The sequence below is a fragment of the Dinoponera quadriceps genome, unplaced genomic scaffold, assembly GCF_001313825.1.
Source record: "Dinoponera quadriceps isolate SergipeBrazil2010 unplaced genomic scaffold, ASM131382v1 scaffold115, whole genome shotgun sequence".
NCBI lineage: Eukaryota > Metazoa > Arthropoda > Insecta > Hymenoptera > Formicidae > Dinoponera > Dinoponera quadriceps.
The window spans coordinates 1,643,307-1,670,079 of NW_014554511.1; the positions used below are offsets into that span (position 1 = coordinate 1,643,307).

The 26,773-nt window shown below is 43.1% G+C and overlaps 1 protein-coding gene across 1 annotated transcript; it reads left to right on the forward strand.

The window, feature by feature from the left end:
• The first annotated feature begins 9,483 nt into the window (after window positions 1–9,483).
• LOC106751693 (glycosyltransferase-like protein LARGE2) lies at window positions 9,484–15,493 on the forward strand. The gene is made up of 8 exons (XM_014632705.1): window positions 9,484–10,036; window positions 11,208–11,357; window positions 11,456–11,758; window positions 12,003–12,199; window positions 12,282–12,423; window positions 12,966–13,096; window positions 13,233–13,325; window positions 14,487–15,493. The coding sequence occupies exons 1-8, from the start codon at window positions 9,671–9,673 to the stop codon at window positions 14,605–14,607; spliced, it is 1,503 nt and encodes a 500-aa protein (XP_014488191.1). The 5' UTR covers window positions 9,484–9,670; the 3' UTR covers window positions 14,608–15,493.
• Window positions 15,494–26,773: the final 11,280 nt, after the last annotated feature.

A 26,773-nucleotide genomic window follows, 5' to 3' on the forward strand; every position in this document is an offset into this window, starting at 1 on the left:
TTTGGTTTTGGCACTCGGATATCTTGAAAGGACGAAGTTCTTGGAACAAATGCTTCGAACGAAAGCTGTAAGGTTTCGAGGAGACACAAGAATATAATATTATTATAACTTTTAAATATTTTTTGAAAGTTATTTTTAAGATCAAGTTTGATTTTTTTAACAGAATCATATAGTTCTTTTTTTTTTAATATAAATTGATTTCTCTAATATTTTGTGTATAAAGTCCTGGGATAAGGTCATAAAGAAGTGAATACTTTCGGAAATATTTTCCATTTTATCTTGATACTTTTCAATAAAGATATGAAATATCTCGTAAAGTATTCACTTTTCGGTAACGTCGTCTTAATATTTTTGTATATACGGAATGACGGATGGAATTGTTTGTAGTAAAAGGGAGGAAAGAGTAAAACAAATTCAATTGCGTTGTAAATGTATTAACTGGTGGATAAAGATTAGCATTATTAATTCGAACGCTTTTTGTCGTTATTCTATATACAAAAATATTAAGGTGATATTATCGAAGGATTAATATTTTACGAGATATTTTGTACCTTTATTTCCTCGTTATTTAATAAATGATTATATTTTCATGAATATTACATTATTCGCTAACCTATAATTGTCTCATATAACAAAAAATATTGACCTAAAATAATCTTCCATGAATATATTAATTTGTAATTAATTACGCACCTAATCAAAGATCGTCAGTAATTTCCAACTACAAAGACTAGCATTAGAATATAATGTAGATCTTGCAAAAAAAAATGGTTGATTGCACCGTGTACATTGGAAAGTATCAGAATAAAATGTAAAACATTTCAGAAAGTATTCACTTTTCGATGAGCTTAAATCGGCTAATTAAGGGGAAAAAATACTGATTCCATTAAATTCCAGAAAAATCAAATTTGATTTCTCAAAGTAATTTTTAAGAAATATTTTTAGTGACATAATAATATTATTATCTTATGTCAACCTCGAAATCTTATAACTATTTTATTTGAAATATTTTTTAAAGACAACCTTCTGAAGATATTCGAATGTCAAAAGTCAAATGAGACATATTATATATGTAGGTAGATTTCAAGTACGTATTTCTTTTTTTATAGAATTTATGACACACACACACACACACACACACACACACACACACACACACAAATTATGATAAGGTAGAAATAACTGTCGAAAATAATTGCATTAATCCGAATACGAAATAAACGTTTGATTTTTATAAATTTCCCAAAGAAAGGACGCGCTAAATCGTCACATCGGTCGAGAAAACCTTCGAGTGATGGACATTATTAAAAACCTACGGACGCGTGTTCGCTACATCCGACATTTATTTAATTTTTTTCTTTGGCATCTCGATTATTTGGAAGATCAAATCTCTCAGTTGGGACAAAAGAACTCGGCGGAAACAGAGAAGAATTGCCTTCGGAATATGTTTTCACTTCCTCAAAATGCATGAATGGTCAATTGAAGTTACTTACCCGTGGAGATAAAGATGAAGGTGACACGGTTTGCCGCTGTCTCTGCCGTAAGACGACGGGAGCGCCATCTACCGACGAGGGGAGGTCGCCGAGTCATTGCCGGCAATACGAGGTTTTATGGTTGCGGTTGCTTCGCTCGTGGCGGTAGGTGTTCGCACTTACGTCGTCGCGTCGTCGTCGTCGCTCGAAGAACAACTCATTTTATACTTCCTGCTGCTCCGGCTATACATTAGGAGCGCGCGAACGCGTTGTTTCGGCCGTAACCGGCTAATTGTGGCAATTTACATCGTCACTGGTGGCGATATAACGGCGACGGCAGCGAATGCCGAATGCCCCTCAGAGAGCAGCCGGCGTATTCACACAGCTGTGCCGGCGTCACGCACAGAAATTACGATTACGCGTCGTGCTTTCGCCCGTTCGTCGCTGGATGGGCGCTTCATCGGATGATAGAACGAGCCGACAATCGAGCAGGCGCTGGTACGTACTGCGTTGCATTATTATTTACGTATCGGTGATAAAGCGGAAAGCTCCCACGTCCGGTAGGTTTTAGCGGCTCGGCAGCACGACACAAATGATTTTATATATATATATATATAGAAGAAAAAAATTTTGTGTGTATATATATATACAAATATTTTTTTAATTTTAATTTTCTAATTTTCTTGTATATATATATTTTTTATTTTAATTTGTTTCATTTTTTTGTGTACCACACACACACACACACACACACACACACACACACACACACACACATGCAAAAAATGAAAAAAAATTGAAAATATTTATATATATATTTTTATTTTTATTTGTTTCATTTTTTTTCATTTTTTGTTTATATGTTTATATATTTTTTAATTTTCATTTTTTCATTTTCTCGAGAATCCGTGATTCGAGAAATCGAACAGACCAAACCCGACATGCGTTTGCATTGAAGAAAGGAAAAAAGAGAGGGAAAATATTCTTGCAGTTTGGAATTAATTTTGTTTTATTCACACACAAGATACTTGTAATATTTCTTGTAGTATATCTCTCTTAATGTACGTAGTGCTTGCATCGGAGAATATATGGAGAGTATATCTTTGAAAAAATTTTCAAAGAAGACGCCGTTTCATAGCTTCTGCTATACTTATCCGTTTTTTCCCGATAACGTAATAGTTACTTTTTTTGATTAACGCCAACTCAAACGCGACTATAAATAATTGGCCGGTAATATTGACGCCGACTCGCACAAAGGAAGCTAAATGGAGCTATAGTCGTCTTTTCGGACATGTGTGTCGGTCGCCAAATGTGCGGGCTGTATGAATACGTCACTGTCCGAGAACGTAAATTGGGTCACATGGACACGATCAGTGTCTAGAAGAGATGGATGGGAGGAGACGCTTCGAAAAGGACGCAACCCTTGAAAGAAGTTGAATGCCTATCGCCTAAACCAATGCGAACGGTTCATCACGTCTCGATTCAATTTAATCGATAAAAGGAAAGAGAAAGACGCAGAAAGGAAGAGTTTATTCAGAATTCAATTGATCGATTAATTAATTAAAATTAATTATTTTCATTTCAATACTATATTTCAAGCGCATGTGCGATATGTTCGGACACACATCGTCACGTTCTATACAAATTCTAGACAAATTCTCGCATTTAAAATCGCATCTTAAAGAAGTTCTAACGTTAATTTCTAGTCAATGTTATTTATAAAATTGTTTAAAACAAGTGAAAAGACTTTTGCAATAATATCGGTCGGCTGAAATTCGTAAAAACGTCATAATATGTAATCCTTTTTATCTTAATGTTATCAGATATTTAAAAAAATGACGAAATAAATGTTGCAAGGTTGTCACTTGATGTGAGTATACTATTAGGTAAATCGGAAAGCTCCGTCCATCTAGCGGCGAGTAGCTAGAACTGTCGGTAACTCTAATGTCTAAACCAAGCTTAATTTTTTAGCTTCGCCATCTTTCAATAAAATTCAGTATATAAAGGTACACGTTGGCATCAATAACATTGCTTCTTATTGCATCGAAAATGTCGAAATTTGATCCAAATAATCGTCATTTGCGCGAAGTATTAATCTTTTGCTTCAAATGGAAGAAAACTGCAGCTGAAGCCCATCGAATGCTTGTAGAAATTTATGGTGATTGTTCTCCTTCCGATAAAACATGCAGAGAATGGTTTCGATGCTTTAAAAGTGATGATTTTGATGTGGAGGACTAAGAGCGTTCTGGACGACCAAGAGCATTCGAAGATGAAGAATTGCAAGCATTGATGGATGAAGACCGATGTCAAACGCAAAAACAGCTTGCAGAAACATTAAATTGCGCTCAATCTGTCACTTCCGATCGTTTGAAAGCCTTGGGAAATGTCTACAAGGAAGGAAAATGGGTTCCATGAATTATAGCTACGAGACATTGAAAGGCGAAAAACCATCTGCGAAATTCTGCTTGCCAGCCAACAAAGAAAGGGATTATTGCATCGTATTGTCACTGAGGATGTAAAATGGATATATTTTGACAATCCCAAACGTCGAAAAACCATTTGCGACCCCGGCCAGTCCTCAACATCGACGCCAAAGCGGAATATCCACGGAAAGAAGGCGATACTTTGTATTTGGTGGGATCAGAAGGGTGTAGTGTACCACGAGCTGTTGAAATCTGGTCAAATAGTCACAGGGCATCTCACTGAGAACAAATTATCCGTTTGAGCCGAGCATTGCATCTTGAAATAAGTAAAAGACGTTGTATAAATACGTGTCTTGCGTACCTTAATTTTCAACTATGCCCGCGATAAATGTGCATTTATCCCTTGGAATATCAGCACGCATTTATGAATCACTCTGTAGAAGTAGAAACGTCATCCACACGTCGGTAAAGTTAGAGACTCGGTCGTTAGGAAATTGAGATGTTTGCAACTGAAGACGACACTGAAAAGCGACCAGAATATGAAACGAGACAGCATAAAGTGATTTTACTTTATGACAACGCTCGGCCCACGTCACAAAACTTGTCAAAGAAACGTTAGAAGCTCTTCTCTGGGAAATGCTACCCCATGCGGCTTATTCACCAGACTGTGCCCCTTCCGACTACCACTTGTTTCAGTCGATGGCACACGTACTTGCTGAGAAACGCTTCAATTCTTATGAAGACATGGAATCATTCTTTCGCCGAGGAATTCGCTTACTGCCCGAAAGATGGGTAAAAGTCTTTGCTAACGATGGACAATATTTTGATTGACGTACTTCTTCATTTTGTTCCTTAATTAAAACTATACTTTTTGCAAAGAAACGGACGAAACTTTCCAATTTAGCTAATAATAGTAAAAAGAGAAATGTGAACATGAAATCATTATTGTGTTACTCGTTGTCGTATTTGATAAATGATCAATTCGATTGAATTTGAATTGGAAATGGTTGGGTTTGGTTTTTTGCAGTAAATCTCTCTCGATGTATACAGTGGACTTAAAATCCGAAATATGTTTTCGAAGGAATGAAAAGTAGGAGTTAAAAATAGGACCTCAATGATCATACATAAAAAGTGTCGTTTTCAGTTGCAAACATCTCAATTTCCTAACGACCAGTCTCTAACTTTACCGACGTGTGGATGACGTTTCTACCTCTATAGGATGATTCATAAATGCGTGCTGATATTCCAAGGGATAAATGCACATTTATCGTGGGCATAGTCGAAAACTAAGGTACGCAGGACACGCATTCATACGACGTCTTTTACTTATTTCAGGGTGTACATTTACCTGAAACATTGGCATGCATTTATGAGTCGCCTTGTACGCAGCAAAGCTTCAAATAGATTCCTAAGGAAATGTTTCGACGTACCAGCTACCGCATAACACCCGTTATTGTCGTTTCGCGCGGGGATATTTTGAAAAGGTCAATTGGTGTGTCACGTGCACACCAATTGCACGCATATACGGCGTATTCAGCCCGGGAATCAAGGGTGTATACGTGACGCTGACAGCGAGCGTGTTGCATCGCTCGATCTACTCCATCGTAATTACATAAATGTTAACAAATAAATACTATCTTCCGCCGCCGCGCCTCTCCTCTCGATCCGTCAATCGCGATTTCACGCATCGAGCCGCGTTTGTTCACCGGCGTTATTTACAATGTTAACATCCGCCTTCGCGTGTCGAACGCCGACGCGGATGAATTCGCATCGGCTGGATAATTATCCGGAATTTCTGCCCGAGTGACACTGCGTTCTCATTTATGGCCGGTAATTCGCACGTGTTATGATTACTTCGTGCTCTCACTGTGTTTACCTATTACGGTACTTATTGCACGCCTATTGCATGCGAAGTGAAAAAATTCTGCGTTTAATTCGACACGTTTCCGACCTTCGAAATCTCGAGAGCCTTCGTGTTTACAATGGACGTATCGATTTGTTTCAACGTATTTCGTGAGAATGTAAGAACGTTTGAATATGCATTTTTTCGCTTTTGACGTTGACAAACGAGATCACGGCAGCGAGCGATCGGGGGAACTCGAAGAAATTGAAAAAAATATCAACACACGGAGCTGCTGCGGCCCGATTCTGCGGCCTATTTTGTAGACAGTGCAGTTTTATAGGCAGGCATATCTCAGGAACGAACAAAGATATCGGGACACTTTTTTCTTCAAACTAAAGAGTATTAAATGTTTTCACAGATCTAACTGTAAACCCGGTGGAAGAATATTATTGATTTAAATTCTATTGCAATGAAAAACATGTCACTTCTGTTAGTGCTGTCGTTTCTTGCTTTCACTCGGTTAACATTTTTAACGGCATCTTGTCGCTTAATTCAACCTATTTAGGAAAGCTTTCGAAACAGAGCGTCGTTCGTCTCCATCGAAAAGGAATCACTCGCAATCTCTGCAGAGCCACAATGCACACCGCGGGGCGAGTCGGGCCGCAGCGGTTCTGTGTTTTAATATTTGTTAATTTCGATATATTTTTATCGTTAATTTATATGCGATAAAGAATTTTGCGTTACTTTAACATGCGGGAAATGTGTTAAAAAGTATACAAACGTATACATAACATAGGTTGACAAGGTGAACAGGTTAATTTAACATTATATTTGCGTATTTTTCAATGCATTCCCTACACAGAAATAACACAAAATTTCACCGGACCGTTTTTAACCTTTGACGAAGCCTTTATTTTACCCCTGTAGTGATGAATAATCCAGAAAAAGCCTTCATATTCAATCAATTATTTCCTAAACTCGCAGCAACTGTGGTAATAACAAATTTTATCGATTTTTATCGAAGTTCAAGCCTTTCTATCGCACTTTGACTATACGTACACTGAAAAAAGAAGACTGGTGATATTAAATGCATTTAGTTCGAGACTTCGACAGAATATTTGACGGTCGAATGATTTCGTAACCGTTGCCGCAATATTTCGCCGAATGATTTAGTAACCATTACGAAATTTTCTTATGTATCACCAAATCCTTCTTTCACCAGTGTACGCCTCAAATCGATTCTCCTTTTCGTAGACCTTCCGGCACACGTCTAGTCTAACTTCGTCGCAAGCATCATATCGCGAATTGGGAAACATGTCCAGCACATTCGAGTGGTCCGATCATGGCTAGCCTGGTTCTTCGTTGTTCTAACACCGTTCGTGCTCTTTTATATATACCTGTCGTTAAACGGTAATTGAAACGCCACTCTATCTCTCTCTCTCTCTCTCTCTCTCTCTCTCTCTCTCTCTCTCTCTCCCCCTCTCGTCGAGCACTAAAAACATCGGAGCGTTACTTTTAGTACCTTCCGCGGAGCAGAGAGGATCGAAAATCAGCAAGAGATGGCGGTCGTTCTCGTTGGAAACGGAGGGCTCGGAGTCGCAGACGGAGGGCCGCTTTCTCGAGGGGTCGCAATTAGGAAACAATTTCGAGGTATGGCCGTGAGGATCTTCCTCTCTCGATCACGCGTCTACCCGCTGACTGAACGATGTTCCACGTCTTCAAGGTGAAATGCGACACCATACACGTGGCCATGGTCTGCGCCGGATACAACTCGACTCTCGCCCTCGTAACGGTGGTGAAGTCCATTCTGTTTTATCGCACGAATCCGTTGCACTTTCATTTGCTCGCCGACGAAATTGCGAGGAGAACGCTCACGACCCTCTTCCGAACGTGGGACTTGCCGCATGGTTTGTACGCTTTTACGACACGCACCACTCTTTGTAACACACACACACACATACACACACACACCGGTGCGGTGAAAAACCTAATTTTTATCCGCCCTACGTTAGAGAATGTCGGAGTATACGCGATATATAAAAAGGAATTATTTCCTCTCAAGCGCGAAACACCGTGAAATTCGTCTATTGAATTTTTCGACGCATATTCGCTCGCTCGCTCGTACGCACACACGTACGCGCGCGAAGTTTTATTAAAATTCACGTTTTTGGAATTAAAGGTATTTGCTCGCGATGGCAAACGCGCGAAGGATATTAAGTGGGACAGCGTAAGTGTGGGGGAAAAATGTGGAGGAAAGATTATTTTTTATTTATTAGGTGTTCCGATAGTTTTGAGGATTCACCGTAGATGGCTATAGCGAGATATCTATTAGAGACATCTTGAAAGTTGGCGCGTCGTTTCAAAGCTCGGACATTTCTACAAGTCGTTCGACACGGTGTATTCGTAAACAATTCTAACGATACAATTTATCCCTACTTTGACCACGACGATGTTTTAAATTTTCGTTTAAATTTTCCTGCTGTTCCTAACGTCGAAATCAGTCATTTTGAATGCTTATACATGAATTTAATAATTGAAATATCGCGGATATTTGAAGATAACAGAGAGAAAGCACCAGAAAAGGGATCAGAACTTATTTGTAGATCTGATATAAAGCGCCAGTCGTGCGATAGTTTCCACTTCGCCTTGGATCGAAAGGCGAGATTAAGTCGTTCCGACACTATTACATCGGATGTATTTTTTAAGTCGCCGATTGCGCAATAATTTTCGGTAAAAAGGGGGGGGGGGTCTGAACTTATTTGCAGACCTAATAAATACGCACAGCCCGCCGGCGGCGGATTGACCGGCCGGTGTGATTACTGCTGTGATCAAAAAGTATCCGAACATTATTTTGTAAAAATCGCGGGAAAACTGTAAATCAAATCCGTTTGCTTTTTCAAGTTGGTACACATGTCCTTCACATTTAGTGAAAAATTCATGGCGTTTCTTCAAGCCGTTTGAGAGTGGCAGTTGTTTATGTCAGTGAAGATTTTTGCGTGCGACGATTTTTACGATGTCGAAAAATACGGAGCAAAGAATTTGTTTGAAACTTTGCGTTGCAAACGAAATTTCGTTCACAAACGCGTTCAAAATGTTGAAAAAAACTTCTGGCGGCGATCGTTTATCGAAAACAAGTACATTTGAGTGATTTAAGAAGTTTCAAGAAGGCCGAGAAAAGTCAAGGTCGTGATCACGGTTTTCTTCGATTTTCATCGGTTTTCATCGCGGTGTTGCGCGCCAGGAATTCCTTCCGACTGGTGAAAAAGTCAATGGAGAATACTACTTGTCCGTCATGAGGCGTTTGCGCGAAGCAATCGGTAAGAAACGGCCGGAATTCTGGGAAACCAACTCGTGGATTTTTGCATCACGACAACGCACCATCGCATGCCTCGACACTTGTGCGTGAATTTCCGAGCAAAAACTCAACGAATGTCGCTCCGCAAGCACCTGTATTCACCACAGACATGGCCCCCTGCGACTTTACCTTATTCCCCCTACTAAAAAAAACTACTTTGCGGGCAGCGTTTCGAATCGATTGAGGACATCAAAGAAAAATCGCTTCGTGAACTGCAGGCGACACCGTCTGTCGCGTATGAGCGATGTTTCCAGGACCTTATCGAACGCCGGCATGTGTGCGTTGCAAGCGATGTGGACTTCTTTGAAGGGGACTATAAGAATTTTGACGATTGAATTGTTATTTCGATTGATAAAAATCAACTTCGGATACTTTTTGATCACAGTGTATTTCAGTGAATGTAACGTTCTACGGTGCGGAGGTGTGGGTGCCGAGGGTGTCGTGGATACCGAACAAGCATTATTCCGGGGTGTACGGCCTGCTGAAGTTGATACTGCCGGACGCGATACGGGAGGAGCGGGTGCTCGTGCTCGACACGGACGTGACGGTTTTGAACGACCTCGGCCTGCTGTGGCGAATGTTCGACGAGTTCCTGCCCGGCCAGACCCTCGGCCTGGTCGAGAATCAGAGCAATTGGTACCTGAAGGCGTTCTCGTACGGCGGCCAGCGGCCGTGGCCGGCGCTCGGCCGGGGTTTCAATACCGGCGTTATGCTGATGCACCTCCAACGGCTGCGCGTCCGGGGATTCGCGAACTCGTGGCTGACCGTCGCCAAGCGAGTGCTGGCGTACATACCGAAGACCAGCCTGGCCGACCAGGACGTGATAAACGCGGTGGTCAACGAGCAGCCGGGCATTGTATATAGGATCGAGTGTACCTGGAACATTCAGCTGAGCGATCGCACGATGAGCGACGCCTGCTATCGCGACGCCAACCACATAAACGTACGTCCTCCTCGCGGACCCCCCAAATCCCGCCGCGATTGTGCGATCAGGGACCCGGGAAAGCAAAAACCAACGTTTTACGAAGCCTACCGCAACCGAAATCGGAACCGTGGCATTTTTTCCTTCTTCGTAATACGAGGTTGGATCAAATATAAACGAACTTTTTGCAAAAAAGCAGATACTTTTCAAAATCAATTCTAATTTACAGTTTTCTTATTTTTCTACATAGTCCCCCATCTTATCTATACACTTCCTCCAACGGTCTGGTAATTTTTTAATCCCGGTATCATGAAAAGTTCGCGGACGTGTGTTAAACCAATTGCACACAAACTGCTGCACCTCCTCGTTCGTTGTGAAGCACTGTTCACCGAGGGCTTCCTTGAGTGGCCCAAACATATGAAAGTCGCATGGTGACAGGTCTGGGCTGTAGGGTGGATGTTCTAGGACAGCCCAGTGCATATCGGCCAATTTTTATTGTGTTACTGCTGCGGTATGGGGTCTGGCGTTGTCATGGAGAAGCATCACATTTCTGATCGGAATGCCGTGGCTTTTTGACCGATAGGCAGCTCGAACTGAAGTTCCTGAGAGATTTCAAGAACAGTTAAGTGCCGATCGCCTTTGATGAGTTCTCGAACAGCCTCGGTGTTCTGCGCTGTGATGCTGGTGCGGGGACGGCGGCAATGTTTTCAACACGCTCCTGTCCTTTCTTACATTCGTTACACCACTGCTTCACCCGAGCCCATGAAAGGGCTTCTTTCCCCGAACTGTGGGAATAAACGACGTCGAATTTCAGCAACATTTACATTTTCGTTGACGAGAAACTTAATAATAACACGTTGTGCAACTGCGGGGTGTACGTCTTTCTCGCTCATCGTGATTGCTGCTGAGAGTAAGAAGCACGTGGCGCGCCAACGTTATTACTGCTTTCCACATGACCCCTCTTCACCGTCCAAAACGTTGCAAACCCCTCACGTCGCCGACGGGCGCGCAATTTAAAAAGGCTCGTTTACGTTTGATCCACCCTCGTATAATTCTAGTTCTCGCGAGAAAGCGGAACATTCGTTAAATATTCCGGCGAACCGGAAGCGATATTTCCATCCGGGTCCCTGCCGGCGACGATCATCTCGGTGGAGCAGAGATCGATTGATCGGTCGATCGTTCGATCTTTTAGATCCTCCATTGGAACTCACCGCGGAAGCAGGAGGTGCGCAACAAGCACGTCAACGAGTTCCGCAAGTTGCACCGGCTTTTTCTCGAGATGGACGGCAATCTGTTGCGGAGACGCTTGTTCGGCTGCGACAGGCACGAAAGTGCGCCTCCAGTGAGTCGGGAATCGAAATCTCACCTTCTTCCCCCTCTTCCGCTGCTTTTATTTCGCAACAGTTTCGGAGATTCGCCGTGCTACATTGTTGCTTTCAGTACAACGAGTCGAGCCCGTGTCGGGAATTCGAGAAAGGCGCCGGCATCTTGTACCGCACGCATCCGTTCCTCTTGGAGTACGATTATAGCGTGTACTCGCCGGTGGACGTGGCTCTGGTTACCCAGTGCAGCGTCGAGAGGATACCGCTGTTGGAGGCGTTGTCGAGACACTGGCCGGGCACCATAAGCATTGCGATTTACCTGACCGACGCCGAGGTGCAGAACTTTCTGGACTTCGTGCGGGGCTCGGCGGACCTGCGCGCGAGACGGAACATCGCTTACCACGTCGTCTACAAGGACGGAGTACGTCGTTATACGACGTCGTCTTCAGTCCTGGAGAGCGCGAGCGACTGTCGGTTCTCTCGATATTTCCGAGCGGAGAGCAAAGTCCGTTGAATTAATATTTCATTCGTCTCGTTCCCGAGATTTCAGAATCGGGGATTGCGCTCTTCAGGGCTGGAGACGTCGAATGCGATCGACATCCGCATCTCCCGTTATTTTCTGACAATAAAAATCCAACCTAATTCCACGAATTGTCGAAATTTAGGAGCTTTATCCCATCAATTACTTGCGAAACACCGCGATGTCGTACGTATCGGCTCCTTTCATCTTCCAACTCGACATCGATTTTCTGCCGCAATTTGGATTACACGAAAGTATCATGGGCTACGTTAATAAATTGGGTGTGAACGAGTCGGACAAGGTAGCTCTGATCGTGCCGGCATTCGAGACCGAACGCTACAGGTAATTATTTGCCATTGCAATGGAAGAGACTGCCTTTTTTTTCTTTCTTTAATGTTTTAACGGAAAAAGCCGCTTTTTGCAGATTCGATTTCCCCGCCGATAAGGAAGAACTATTGAAGTTTCTCAAACGCGGAATTTTGTACACGTTTCGCTATCATGTCTGGACGCAGGGCCACGCCGCCACGAATTACAGCGTTTGGCGGAGCAGCTCGGAACCGTACGAAGTGCGTATTCGAATACGTAAATCATAAATACGACGCCATTTTTTCGTAACGTTCCATAGCCGAAAGTCCGGGCATAGTCGAATATCTCATGAACGATTTTGAAAGGAATGTTTCAGACAAAAGTTGTAGGGCTCCGAAAGATCTATTTGCTAATCTTGTAAGTTTGACTTCTGGCGGGGGCGTCAAGGTCAAACGAAGGTCAACTTCATTTTTTCCAACGGAATTATACAATTTTCTCAACGCACATAAATTCCTACGTTCATTCCGCGTATAAAAGTATCCGAGTAAGTTCGTCGAAGAGTGAACGCTTCTCGAGATATTTTACTTCTCATCCTGACATTCTTCGGCCCCAAATATGAAATATTCACTTTTTAATAACATCACCTAAACACTTTTGTGCGCAGAATGACAGGACGGAATCGGTCGCTCGAATAACAATGATTATTATTATTATTGCGAATAAGGCGAATAAAATTTATAATGAACACAGAAAGAGCGAGAATGCAAAATGTGGATATAATGAGAATGGATCGTTGTTGCAGGTATCATGGGAGCCGGATTTCGAGCCTTACATCGTAGTTTCGAAATCCGCTCCGCGATATGACACGAGATTTATCGGATTTGGATGGAATAAAGTTTCCTACGTGACCCATTTAACAGCGCTCGGTTATAAGTAAGCCGCAATAATTTGGCTCGCCCCGTTTAAATGAAATATGCGGCCCGGCGAGCAACTCAAATCAATGCAGCAGTGTATGGTATTTTTCATTCGAACCAACAACTAGGATTTCCTTCTTTTTTCTTTTTTCTAGGTACATAGTTCTGCCGGACACGTTCATTATTCATCGACCTCACGCCCCTAGTCTAGACATCGGCAAATTTCGGACCGATTCCGTTTACAGAAGGTAATACATATATGCGCGTTCTTCCCACGGTAGAAACCTGTGCAATTTTACCGGACACTCAATCAGTTACCGTCCGGTATTATTGAATTCTCATTAATTGTATCAATACTCTGTAGGAAATGGGACAAAAACCCGATAGAGTTTTATTCGGTATCGGAAGCAGTTTTCTTGGTTCAAAATATGTGCAGCTCGCATAGGCAATTGCCTAGTTGTTGCCTAATATTACTGCGTTTCATAGATTTATCGAAACTGCACAAAAACTGGCAAGAACTGGAAAGAACTAAACATAGTTTTATTAAATTTTGTTTACCGCACACATGATAAAGATTATGTTATATTAAATTGTATGAAATTTGTTCGAAGACGATCTTAAAATTACGCGAAGAATGAGTGAACACGTAACAAAACGTAGGCGAGGAAGTTGGAGGAAATACGGAATTTAACAAAACAACAAAACGGCGGAAGTGACGAGTAAGATTAGAGTTGCAAAATGAGCGAACAATAAATGGGCTGTGTATTAATAATACAGAATTGTGATGAGAACACATCAGACTATCTTAAAAACGCACATTGGATTTCTTGTACAATTGTGGACACAAAGGTTATCCGACTTTTTGTTAATAAGTTTGGCAACCTAAAAGTGACCCAATGAGAGAATAGTTCCTAAGACATAAGTTTTCTTATTGGTTCGTTCAGTTATGTTCTGAAATTTATTACAAAAGATCGGATAACTTTTATGTCTACGACCGTATTACGACTTTTTATTAACGTTAAAACTGTATAATAAGCAAGCAAGCACACAATATCCATTATTATCGGAACAAAACTGCCCATTTTATGAACAGTAAACTTGCTTATCGATCGATCGAATAGTTTCTTTGTCCATTTATTGCACAGTTTTCGGTTCTGTAAATGAGTTCAGATTTTCCGCAACTTTTGTGCCCGGTAACTGTAGACAAAACGACTTACATTTTCATCAGAATTCCGACGGTTTTATTCGTCAGTTACCGGGCAGAAATTAATGTGACTGTTAATTAACTGTTTAAAAATTGCACGAAATTTCTACCAGGGTTTCAGAAATACTCTATATGGAAGCAGCGTTGCCCGTTCGCCTCACTCTTTTACGAGGTTCAGGACTTGCGTGTTGTTTGTTTTTTACAGATGTCTGAAAAGATTGAAGGACGAATTTGTCAGAGAGCTGATGGAGAAGTACGGCGAGGCTGCGTTGTCGAAACTTAAGAGAGAGACCAAAAGAGAGAGAGAGATTGAGAGGACACGATGATATATTTTATGTCACGATTTATTTAAGAGATACACAACGTGCGATAAAGTGCGAAGCGCAATATATATGTATATTTTTTCTCGACGACGGGGAAAATGTATGATGGATATTTTCCTAAGAATGATATACACACTTTTTTAAATAAAATATACTCTACGTTTATTTACCGGTTTACTTACTAAAAATAATAGGAGCGTCGTTACAACAGGAGGTGCGTTAACGGAAAAGAACTGGCGGTAGAGAGGGGGAGAAAGGAGGGGGAAGTAGACAGAAAGCAACATGTGGCGGGTTGGGAAGTATTTATTAAAATTTAACTCATATATATATATATATATTTAGTGGAGTGTACAGAGTGGTGCGCTTTTAGTACATTATCGTAATATTACAATCACACTAAATATTTCATTTATAAAATATGTATAATATTTACAACGCGCGCCGGTGTTTCGGATCACATCGTGTAAATCATACTCGGTCTAGAAACGCGTCACGAAATCACGAAAATTTCAAATGTCCGTTACGTAATCCGGTGTGTGTCCTTGGCGAAGGATTACGGTAATGACGACAATAATGGCGGCATCAGTAATGACGTAAACTTAACAGCGTAATACGGTGTAATAGTAATAAGGATATGCGACACTTTCACGAGGTTACGAGCTTCCCTTTTCCTGATAGGTCCGAGGTGTGTCGACCTTCCTTTCGACTTACAGGACTATTTTGTCGTAAAACCACTTAGGATTAAGAAGACCCGATATGAGACCTCGCGATTTTCGCAAAAAACTACGGTAATAATTATAGTATTATATATAAAAAGTGTAAAAATTACAGTTATATATTAAAGAAAAGGTTGTAATAGTAATGGTAAACCAATAATAATAACAAGGATAATAATATAATATAATATAATATAATAATAATAATAATAATAATACTAATAAGAATACTAATGCTAATAATAATAATGGCATAAGTTAATAGGAATGAAAATAGAACTATCTTGGCGAGGACATCGGCGGTCGTGAAACGTTCCGAAATTTCTCGCGATGCTTCTAATTCGCGTGGAATCTGGTAGAAACGCGGATGTTTATATTGCGGATTAAGATTATTATCTACAACATGAGACACGCAAATACAAATCATTTACACTTACGTTATCGTTCGGTCTTATCATCGATAGAAACATCATTCCTATTATCTTGTCCAATCTCGCATCACTCATCTTGTTGTTTGCACGAGAGATACGAAATTGTGCCGATGAAATGTGAAATTTTCTTACTTCTTTTCTTTTCTCTCTCTTTTTGATTCACGACATAATTCACACAGAGAGAGAGAGAGAGAGAGAGAGAGAGAGAGAGAGAGAGAGAGAGAGAGAGAGAGAGAGAGAAATGTGTGCTCGTTGAGCTCAGCCAGTCACGCACGACATCATGTAGNTGCTCGTTGAGCTCAGCCAGTCACGCACGACATCATGTAGTCCCGACGTGTCGACGGAATTATTATTGTTATTATTATTACATAATTCGCGTCTCGTGCGACATGTCGTATGGCGTCGTTTTTCACCTCACACGCGTGTATTTAAATGCTTTTCTCCTCGGAAGAGATTTAGCGCCAGCGGGCATGGCGAGTTAGACAGTTTTCAACGGCGATTCGTGCGTGAAAGACTCGTCTCGTTCAACCGAGTAACGATTGTTTCGTGACGGATCATTGCGGGGGAGGGAGGGGAAGAACGTTGTGGAAACAACCGTAATATTCAAGAGTCGTTTCGCTCGCTCGTCGTTCAACGATAAAATAATCGGCCACGTATGCGCCTGATTTTTCACCGTCGGCCGATCAATCGGCCTGAAAAAGGAAGCGACTGTGATGCGCCGCGAACACCTGAAGGGAATTTACGATAATACTGTATTTACGATAATATCGAGTTATGCGTTGTCACACATCAGTGGAAATTTCTCTGGTCGATGAACTGCGTCTCTACGGGGGGTCCCAAGTTGAAAATATTTCCTAACGCTAAGAATGTCAGTCTTGAGTGACGAATAATAATTAGGTCATCCACCGAATACTTACGACCAAAGTTGTGCGAGTGAATCCGATCCGGGAAACGATGGTGTGAAAGAGAGAGAAAGAGAGAGAGAATAATTTGACTACGATTGGTCAGTTGGTTTAAAATGAATTCACGAGGAATTCGCGACTACGAAATGAAAAGTTTCTCTCTCTCTTTCTCTCTTTCTCTCTCTCTTGTCGGGGGCTGTTTCGCTATTTTTATTTATACACTGGAAAAATCTTTCAGCCGAAGCCTTTCCTATACCATTTCTTATATACGTCGTTTTCAATCTTGTCATTTGACACGATTAAACGTAATTAAATTTTAAATGACGTAAGTCAAGTCGACAAAAGAAACGTTTAAAAATAGCTCCGGCCAAGTGTGCCATTTTGATGCGTTTATGCGTGTAAAAGTGGTACACTTGGATTCACAGTGTACTTGCGATGGGAATGTATGTACACGATGTTCCAAACGATTCCAGGATTCTTTTCCTAAAGAATAACGTCCTGGGGAAAACCAGACCGAAGATGGCTCGTTAAGATGCACGCAGCGACATTCTACACGCTATCGTCGGAAAGAAAATTGTCTCGCGGAGAATGTCCCGAGTAGAAATTGAACCAGTTTCTAGTCAGTGACGGGCCGGTAATTCCCTAACCAGCTAGTTTCTGATCATCGGTAAAAAACGTACAAGTTCGGGAGACTTTTGCTTCGACGATAACTGGATAGTGAAACTAGCCAGTTCCGGACCAGTTCCTAATAAGAATTTGAGCATTCACTCTTTCACTATTTCACTTGTTCGTCATTTCGTCGAGTTTCCGGCGAGGAAACGGCCGAGAAACACTAGTCGGAATTTCAAGAGTTTTCGCCGGGAACTGAAATCGTCCGGTATTAACTTACTATTTTCTTGGAATAGTTCACGGCTAATGACTGACTGAGAAATAATAGTCAGCATTTTCTCGACAGTTTCCGAACAGTTACTGTCTAGTTAAGTTCGAGTCGGTAAAAATCGTCCAGTTTCTGCCTAGCTACCGGTTTTTTCACTAACATTTTTCTACTCGGGACGTGCGGCTGGGCGGGGAGAACGCCGAGTATTCGGTATGATGCGCTTCAGGTTTGTCCTCTGACCGGACTGTACTCCTACGAAACATACACCGTCTTCCTCTCGTTGTAAAAAACGCTCTAATTAGAAGATCTGCGCAAATAATCGCTCGAAAAGTGGCGAGAGTGGACCGGTCTGCTGGACGGTACCTTCGATTGGCCGCTCTCTCTATCGGCGTCCCGAGAGGGATTTATGTGAAGCTTCGCGCGCACCTGAACCAATCGATCGTGTGCATCGTATTTTAGCCTATATGTACCTCAGGGAAAAAATACACACACACACACATACACACTGAGAATCGCATTTGGTTGAGTCGACGGAATTCTTGTTTGGATGTGGACAACAACAAAAAACAAATTCGTTGATTACAAGAAGCTGGACTTACTTCTTCGAACCAAAGTTTCGGTTTGTCGAGAACTTCTCTGAAATTTGAGAGAACCAAACGCTTTCGGTTTGGACGACCAAGTTTTGGTTATCACAACCGGAAAGCTCGTTCGCCCATATTCAAACGAGAATTTCGTTGATTCGATTAAACGGTGTTTCTCCGTGGAGAAAAATTCCGCTATAACAGCAAATTGTTTGTTAATACAACGACAGCAGGGGAAAAATTTGTTCGGACAGCAGGAAGATTTGTCAGGAGTATCAATTGCTGTTTGCTATTGGACATATGGATGTACGGACAGCGAGATAATTTGATTTGATGCCGACTAAAGTTCATCGCTGTGCCGCAATACAACGTCTCGCCGCAACGGCAGAACTCTTTTTTCCGTGTGGCAAATTTCTTTGCTGTCGCTGTATCAACAAACAATTAGCCGTCCCAGCGAAACTCGCTTTCTCCGTGCAAGACCGAGAACGAAATCCGAAATGTAGGCCGTATTTATTATTGAAATCACGCGAGGAGAGATCGCAACGCTGCGCGTGCAAATAGATGCTCGTTGAAATTGCTAAAACGATGCTACCGTTAATTTCGAAAAACAGAGAGAGAGGCGAGACTCCGCTCTGTCCGTTTGGACGACGCGTACAAATGGAGGCGGGGAGGGGGGGGGGNNNNGGGGGGGGGGAGCGGGGAGGTCAGCTCGGTAAATACGCTTACCCGCGTCATTCGCGAATTACCTTATTTTAATGGAAATTGCCGTTACACTTCGCATAGAGAAAACAAATTTTGCCGGAAACAATAAATGTTTGTCAATATAGTGATAGCAAAAAAAAAAGAAAATCGGAGTTCAGACGGCAAAAGAAAAATTTGTTTGGACAGCAGAAAGATGTCGTTAAGAGTGTTAATTGCTATTTGCTGGATACACGGACGATTAATATTCCTAACAAATCTCCCCAATCTCTGTCTGAAGAAATTTCTTTTTTGCCCTCGCTAAATTTGACAAACGTTTGCCGTTCCAGCAAAATTTGTTTCCTCAGTGTGAACGAATCGGGGAAGAACAAAGAGCGGGATGTCGCGAGCAACGCAGGGCGGCGGTCGGACGGGCGATTTGAACGTGCGGAGAATCCACGCGTATCGCGCGTGTCGCGTCATGAGGGAGTGTTGAATGACCTCGATAATGGCGCGTGAGGCAACGTTTGTTCGTCACGTCGCGGCGTCACGAGATGGCGGTTTTAATTTCACCCCGCCGGGGCGGGGAAGGGGGATATTAACGCGCGCGCGTGTATCAATTATCGTCCCGGCGATGCGCGCGTTCTTGCGACGAATAACACAATTTTACGTCTAGATGGGATAACGGCTGAATGGAATTTCCCTTGGTTTTCCCTTTTGTAACTTTTTTCCTTGCAGCCGACTAAGGGAAAAAATTCATGGTGATGAAAAGAAGATTGTTTGTTAACGTAGTGAGAGCAAAGAAAAATTTGTCCGGACAGCGGGAAGATTTGTTAAAAGCGTTAATCGCTATTTGCAATTGGATATATTTGGAATTGGACAGCAAAATCATTTGGTTGCGCCAAATAAAATTTTATTGTTGTCTCGACGACGTTTTGCTGCAACGGCAAAATTTCTTTTTCCGCTGGACAAATTTTTTTGCTGTCTCTGTATTAACGAACGACTTCTGCTGTTCCAGCGAAACGTATTTTCTCCATACAAAAAGATTTGTTAAGAATATTAATTGTCCAGCAAATAGCAATCAACACCCTTAATAATATTTTTTTGCTGCCTAAACAATTTTTTTGCTGTCTGAACAAATCTTTCTTTATTGTCACTATATTTGACAAACATTTGCTGTTCCAGCAAAATTTGGTTTCTCCAAGCGTGTACGCTGAGAAATGAACGATGGACGACCGAACGCGCTTTTCTATTTTTTTGGTCGAAGGAAGCGGCATTTCTGATTGCAGGAACCAAATTTGGTTCGTGGGAACTGGAAATTTCCCCCGGCGGCCGGTTGTCAGGCGGGTCCGATCATTTTTCAGCGCGCAACGAGGAGAAAAGTGAAGTAGAATCGATGAAATTGTGCTACTGAACGAACGTTGCTTCAAGTACCACGTTTAGTATGTTGAATTAATTATACGGTTGCCGCAGTGGATTCACAGTGGAATCGACGATCGTGATTCGGCAACTACACTGCAAACCGAAGTGTGTTATTTTTAAACGCATTAATGTCTAAGAAGTCTAAAACGTCTGAAAATTTGACCGAGGCTCTTTTTAAATGTTTCTCGCCATTTTAGACTACGGTTAAAACGTTCAATCGTGTTAAATTATAAGTTAACACGCCCAATCGTGTAAAATGACGTCACTTAAAACGGCAAGAGATGTGTGAGAGGAATCTCAGAGCCAAAACAACACACTTGGATTCGCCGGGCTGTGTTCGGGTGAGTCTCGACAAATAAAATAACATTTAATTAACTAATCGCGGTAAAGAGAATCCTTGCCCCTTCCTGATCGGTCAATTAAGCTATTCTACCCGTCAAGCATGCACTGAGAAACCCATTTAGTTGAATCGACTAAATTCTTGTTTGACTATGGGCAAGCAAATGTTTTGGTTGTAAGAACCAAGGTTTGGTTCTCTGAACCGAAGGTTTTGGTTCTTTGCAACTTCTGAAACTCCGGAAAGCCAAACCTTCGGTTTAGACAACCAAACTTGGTAATTACAACCAAAAAATTGATGTTGATTCAACTAAATGGGTTCTCAATGTGGGTTTCTGGACGCAGCTTTTGGTGCTTTTGCGCGCCGATGCGGCCTGAAGATTCGGGTCACAAAATTCGCAGCAAAACGCTACGCTGATAATTATCGGTCCGGGTGGGGGTTAAACTTCGCCGAATCTCTCCCGTTATCTCGTTAGCCTCGTAGGCTGGTCCGACGAGTTTCGCTCGATAAGCTCACGAGAGCTTCACGGTGGATGGTCGGTCGCAGAGATAGACGGGTGTCGTCGGCTGTGATCCGGTTTCACGAATCGAGCCGGCGTCGAACCCACGCTGGAGCGGGTGTGTAAGCGAGACGCTACGCAATCGTGCAATTCAGGATACACTCTCGGCGACAATCAATAAATTATCCCCCGACGCGATGGGGGAGGAGGGGGAGGCGGGTATGACGTTACGTATCGGGCTTCGTTAACTATCCGGAGGCGCCCTTTCCCACAGTGTGTTAAATGGGCCACGCGGGGGTGGATCTGCCGGGGGGTTACCTATCCTTCCGTCCTCCCCCTTCTTCCTCCCTGACAAACGCGTCCGCGTTCGAGGGCTGATCGCGCGGTATCGACGGTAATCGGAGTGTCCTCCCCGGTCGGGCCGGTCGAGTGAGACGTCGGAAAATATCGCGGGGGGCGAACGATTCAAAATACAAAATTACAAAAATATACTCGTGGGCCGCCGTAATCGGACCGGACGTGCCGTGCGAGCTCCCTTCGTCGCGTGTGGCGTTTTTACAATATGAACGATATGGCTGAGGCGGCTTGGATGTACTCAAGATGGAGAGAAAGAGGGAGAGACAGAGAGAGAGAAAGGGAGGGAGGGGGGGAGGGAGGGAGAGAGAGAGAGAGAGGAATAAAATATGCGTGTGTACGTACGTACATGTGTGTGTGTGTGTGTGTGTGTTTACATACAGCACGGCACGAAGATCGAGTAAGGCGAGCCGCGACTTTGCTAGGCCGCTCAAAACACCGCCCGACGACGCGTACGACCGTGCGAGTCCGACTTTCCGCGCGCGAAGAGACGGTAGATTTTCCGGTAGATATTTTCCGGTTTCTCTCTCCTCGATACAGTATCGATACATGGGGAATTAAAGATTTCTCCCGGAAAAATAAAGTTTCCCCTCAATTTGTAGGAAGGAAAACCTTATTTTTCTGGGAGAAATCCTTATTTCTTTATGTAACGATACTGTATCGATACTGTATCGCCCAACTCTATCGGGAGATACGGTATCGATACATAGAAAAAGAAAGATTTCTCCCGGAAAATCCTATCTCCTTATGTAACGATATTATATCGATACAGTATCGCCCAACAATATCGGGCGTTAGAGTTGAGCGATATAGTATTGATACATGGGGAAACAGGATTTTTCCCCCGGAAAACTAGTTTTCCCACACAAATTGCGGGAAAACCCCTATTTTTCTGGGAGAAATCCTTATTTCCCTATGTATCGATACTATATCGCTCAACTCTAGCGTCAATAATCTCTTGATTTGGTTCCTACGAGAAACCGCGTGTCGTTATTCGGCCTGTCACGACACCGTGGGTTCATCTCTGAGCGCGATAACCGCGATAACGTGTTGATAAACCTCTCGCCGAAAGTTCTCGTCGTCGATCGCAGCGGCGAAAAATCGAGACGACACGACCGCATTGCCATTCTCTCTTCGCCTTCCACGTCTCACCCGGACCGGCCGGCTCTCTTTCGCCCGAGACATAATGCAGTTCGTAGCCTCAAGCGTTAATACTGTTCGGCTGGGGAATGGACGAGCTTGTCCCGTTTGTGCGAGGATCGATTTTTATCGTTGCTCACGCGGTGACCTGCGGTCACACCATCTCGTCGCGTCCGCAAATCTCATTGTCGACCCATCGGAACATCTGGATCGAACGTTCCACGGGAGGAGGTAGAGTCGGACGATACAGTATCGACACAGTCTCGATACCGTATCGATACTGTATCGCCCACAACCTAGGAGGAAGGAATAATTAATTAGTGTGATTAGAGGAGAGTTACAAGCGCATTTTGGCCATTTCTTCGGATTGTTTCTTCTTCGGATACGTTCGACTTGGTGTCAGTCGAAACCGCGACGTTCGTGGACGAAGTGGCGTTTTTCATAGATTCATACTTAGATCGATCGTCGCTCCCCAAATAGAAATTAAACCAGTTCTAGTTTCTAGTCAGTGACTGGCCTGTAATTTCCTAACCAGCTAGTTTCTGATCATCGGTAAAAATCTAACAAGTTTAGGGGACTCTTGCTTCGACGATAACTGGATAGTAAAATTGGCCAGTTTCCGACCAGTTCCTAATAGGACTTTGAGCATTTCATTCGTTTATTATTTCGCCGAGTTTCCGACCAGAAAATAGCCGAGAAACACTAGCCGGAATTTCAAGTGCTTTTGCTGGAAACTGAAACTGTCCGGTGTTAACTTACTATTTTCTTGGAATAATTTATGGCAAGAGACTGACCAAGAAGAAATAATAATTAGTATTTTCTGGACAATTTTCCGAATAGTTATTGTCTAGTTAATACAAGCCGATAAAAACCGTCCAGTTTCTGCGTAGTGGCCAGTTTTTCCCCAACATTTTTCCACTCGGGTCGCTATATTTCCAGTAACTATGCCGAAGACAGTTTGCATTTATGCGTACCTAAAATACACCGAATAGGCAAACCGTACACACACATATGTACTATATAAGTGGGCAAACTAAATGTTTTATATAATGTGTGCGGAGAAAGAAGGTTCGGATGGATTTATCTGACCGGATGAACGACCTAAGTCTCTGAGTCGCTGAGTTTTGCTTGAACCAAATATTCCGACCGCAATTACGCACGACATGCATTTACGAGGAAGGGTAGATTCAGGTCTAAAGCGAGATCTACAATGAGAATTTAAGCTCTAAGCCTTAAGAAATCGACCAACCCCAATCGAATGTAAGGAAAACGACTGACTATGATTGGTCAATTCCTTAAGGCTTAGAACTTAAATTTTCATTGCAGACCTCGCTTTAGTCCTAATCTACAATAAGTGCTTTAAGCCTTAAGCTTTAATAAACGGACCAATCACAATCGAATTACATAAGAATAATCAATTGTGATTGGTCAGTTTCTTAAGTTCCGGTCTACAACAGGTGCTTTAAGTTCGAAGCCTTAAGGAATCCAGCAATCCCAGTCGAATTTGAGGAAAACGACTGACTATGACTGGTCAATTCCTTAAGGCTTAGAACTTAAATTCTCATTGGAGACCCCGTTTAACGGAGGGGCTGAGCGCCCTTCAGACTCGAGCACCGTTGGAGGCGGCAAGTCAAGCTCGCGCGCAGGGTTCATCGGGAACACGTCCACCGGCTGCTTGGCACTTTATACTACACGAGGGACGTCCCCCTCACCTTACACAGTCGCCCAATCGCAACAAGTTGTGTACAAAATCGCCGGCCGGAATCCCCGGCTGAAGCCGGGGAGAAGCGGAACGTTAATCCTCCGGATGAAAAAGCAACACAAAGCGGCATAAACGAGAGCTGGTAGCTCCGGCCGGCGATAAATTCGCAGTTAAAGAACGTTCTTTCTCTCTCTCGCCGGCCCCTGCTGGTGAAATATCGCCCCGGGTAAACCGGCGGGCAGGGGGCTGGAAAAGAGGGAGAGGGTCGGCGTGTGTGTGTGTGTGTGTGTGTGTGTGTGTGTGTGTGTGTGCGCACGTAAGCACTCCTTATCACGATGTAACACGGGCTTGATGCGTTTCGTGCGGAAACGGCAGAAATCGACGGGATTGATCAGCGTGATGAAGATAATGCGGGGAAAACACACCGCCAAAGATGAAGGAAGAGAAGGAGGAGGGAGGGCGAAGCTTCCTTTCGTACACCTATGTCGCCTGTCGCGAAAAGCACGAGCTCTCTTGCTCGTGCGGGGGGAGGGGAGGGGGGGGGGCGACGTGTACTCGAAGAGGGAGAAATGCGAGCGTCCCCGTGACGATCGGCCGGGAGTCGTCACGTGTTTTCTAGCTTCAAGGAGACGATTTATCGGCAGCCATCGTGTATTCGGCACCGGTAAGAGTCCTCCGGTCGCTCGTCGGATGATATACAGCTCGCGGGTACGCTTTACGATATATTGCCGTCGCGACGTGGGAATTGGCCGAACCCGAGCGATCGAACGTAGTATCTCAAAATGGGACGCGTCCGAATTCCATCTCTCACTGACCGGTTTACGGCGCGTCGTGTAATATCAATCGTCCTGTTAAATCACGTCCACCTATGTCTATAATGTATGCTTTGAGCCCTAAGCCTTAAAAAAATTGACCAGTTACAGTCGAATTACAGAAGAAAAATCAATGGTGATTGGTCAGTTTCCAAAAGCTTAGAGCTTAATTTCTCATCGTAGACCCCGCTTATTCCTAGTCTACAATGGATGCTTTAAGCCTTAAGTTTTAAGGAATTGACTAATCACGGTCGAATTATAGGAAAAATATCAATTGTGATTGGTCAATTTCTTAAATTTTACACCTCAAGTTCTCATTGTAGACCCCGCTTATTCCGAGTCTACAATGGAAGAAATTGACCAATCATGGTCGAATTATAGAAGAAAAATCAATAGTGATTGGTCAATTTCTTAAGGCTTAGAACTTAAATTCTCATTGTAGACCCCGCTTAACGCAATACGCGCGCATATCGTTGTCCTCTCGCGATATCGACGACGATGCTCGCCGGAGCGACGGCGGCTCGTTTTAGCCGGCGAAAGTTTTTTTCGCGGCGTCCTCGATCCCCGTTGTAACAATCGAGCTGTAATTGTTACTAATTGAAACGCGCTGCGCGTAACGTTCAATTAATTTAGAGCCTGGTAGTAAATTCGGGTCGGCTCGATTGGAGACTGTGCGCGTTAAAACTGGTCATTTTTGGTGTTATCCAATGCTGGGTATGACGATGACTACGACAACGGGCACTGACCAATTGGATGGATGGCGATGTCAAATTGGCTGCTCTTCCGAAATACGTTGTTATTCCGATCTGGACCGCCCGCCCGCCGCCCGGTCGTTGACAACCCGATAATTGATCGCGCGATACTTTTCGAAAAAAAAAGTTGCCGATCATTCGCGTTAGGCTAACGTCGACGATCGCGCGGGAATGACAATGACGATTAATAATATTTATGTAGGCTTTTTGGATACGCTGGAAATGCCATACCGTCTTATCATCATGTACGCATGTCCCATAAATTCCCGTCTACAATAGACGCTTTAAGCTCTAATTCTTAAGAACTTGATCAATCATAATTAATTTTTCTTCTATAATTCGTCTGTGATTGGTCAATTTCTTAAGTCTTACGTCTTAAATTGTCATTGTAAAACCCCGCTTAAGTCCCGGTTTTCAATAGATGCTTTAAGCTCTAAGCCTTAAGAAATTGACCAATAATAGTCGAATTATTAGTTACAGAGGAAAAATCAATTATGATCGGTCGATTTCTTAAATCTCACGCCTTAAATTCTCATTGTAGACCCCGTTTTATACATTTCTTCCTTCTTACATTTCTCACATATGCGTGTCGTCGGTTACTTCGCGCGTGCGCGCGCGCGCGTCGCAGTACTTACACCTATTTTTAAATTTACACACCGTTGCGATAGATACTTTTTATTCGTTTATAACGCAGTCGACCACCGGTATCGATATACGCATTATATAAGGTGACACCGTTTTACTGGAGGTTAAAGGGGAGGTGGGGCGGAGTTCGGTCTAACGACGCGCTTACCGAAGGGAAAAGAAGGGACGAAGTCGTCCGGTTAGTCCGACGCTTTTTTTTTTGACGTTAAAAGCTTATACAGAGCGCGAAGCGGTTCTTCTCTGCCGAGTTTTCTCGACACATACACGGGTGTCGGAATTTCGCGACGTTTGAGAGAAAGAAAACGCGAGGAGGAAGGTGTA

Excerpts from the sequence above, each read along its gene's own strand:
- LOC106751693 (XM_014632705.1), top strand. The coding sequence starts at position 9,671 with ATGTTCGACGAGTTCCTGCCCGGCCAGACCCTCGGCCTGGTCGAGAAT. Across the intron at positions 10,037-11,207 it reads GCGACGCCAACCACATAAAC|ATCCTCCATTGGAACTCACC; the intron begins GTACGTCCTCCT and ends TCGATCTTTTAG. Across the intron at positions 11,358-11,455 it reads GGCACGAAAGTGCGCCTCCA|TACAACGAGTCGAGCCCGTG; the intron begins GTGAGTCGGGAA and ends TGTTGCTTTCAG.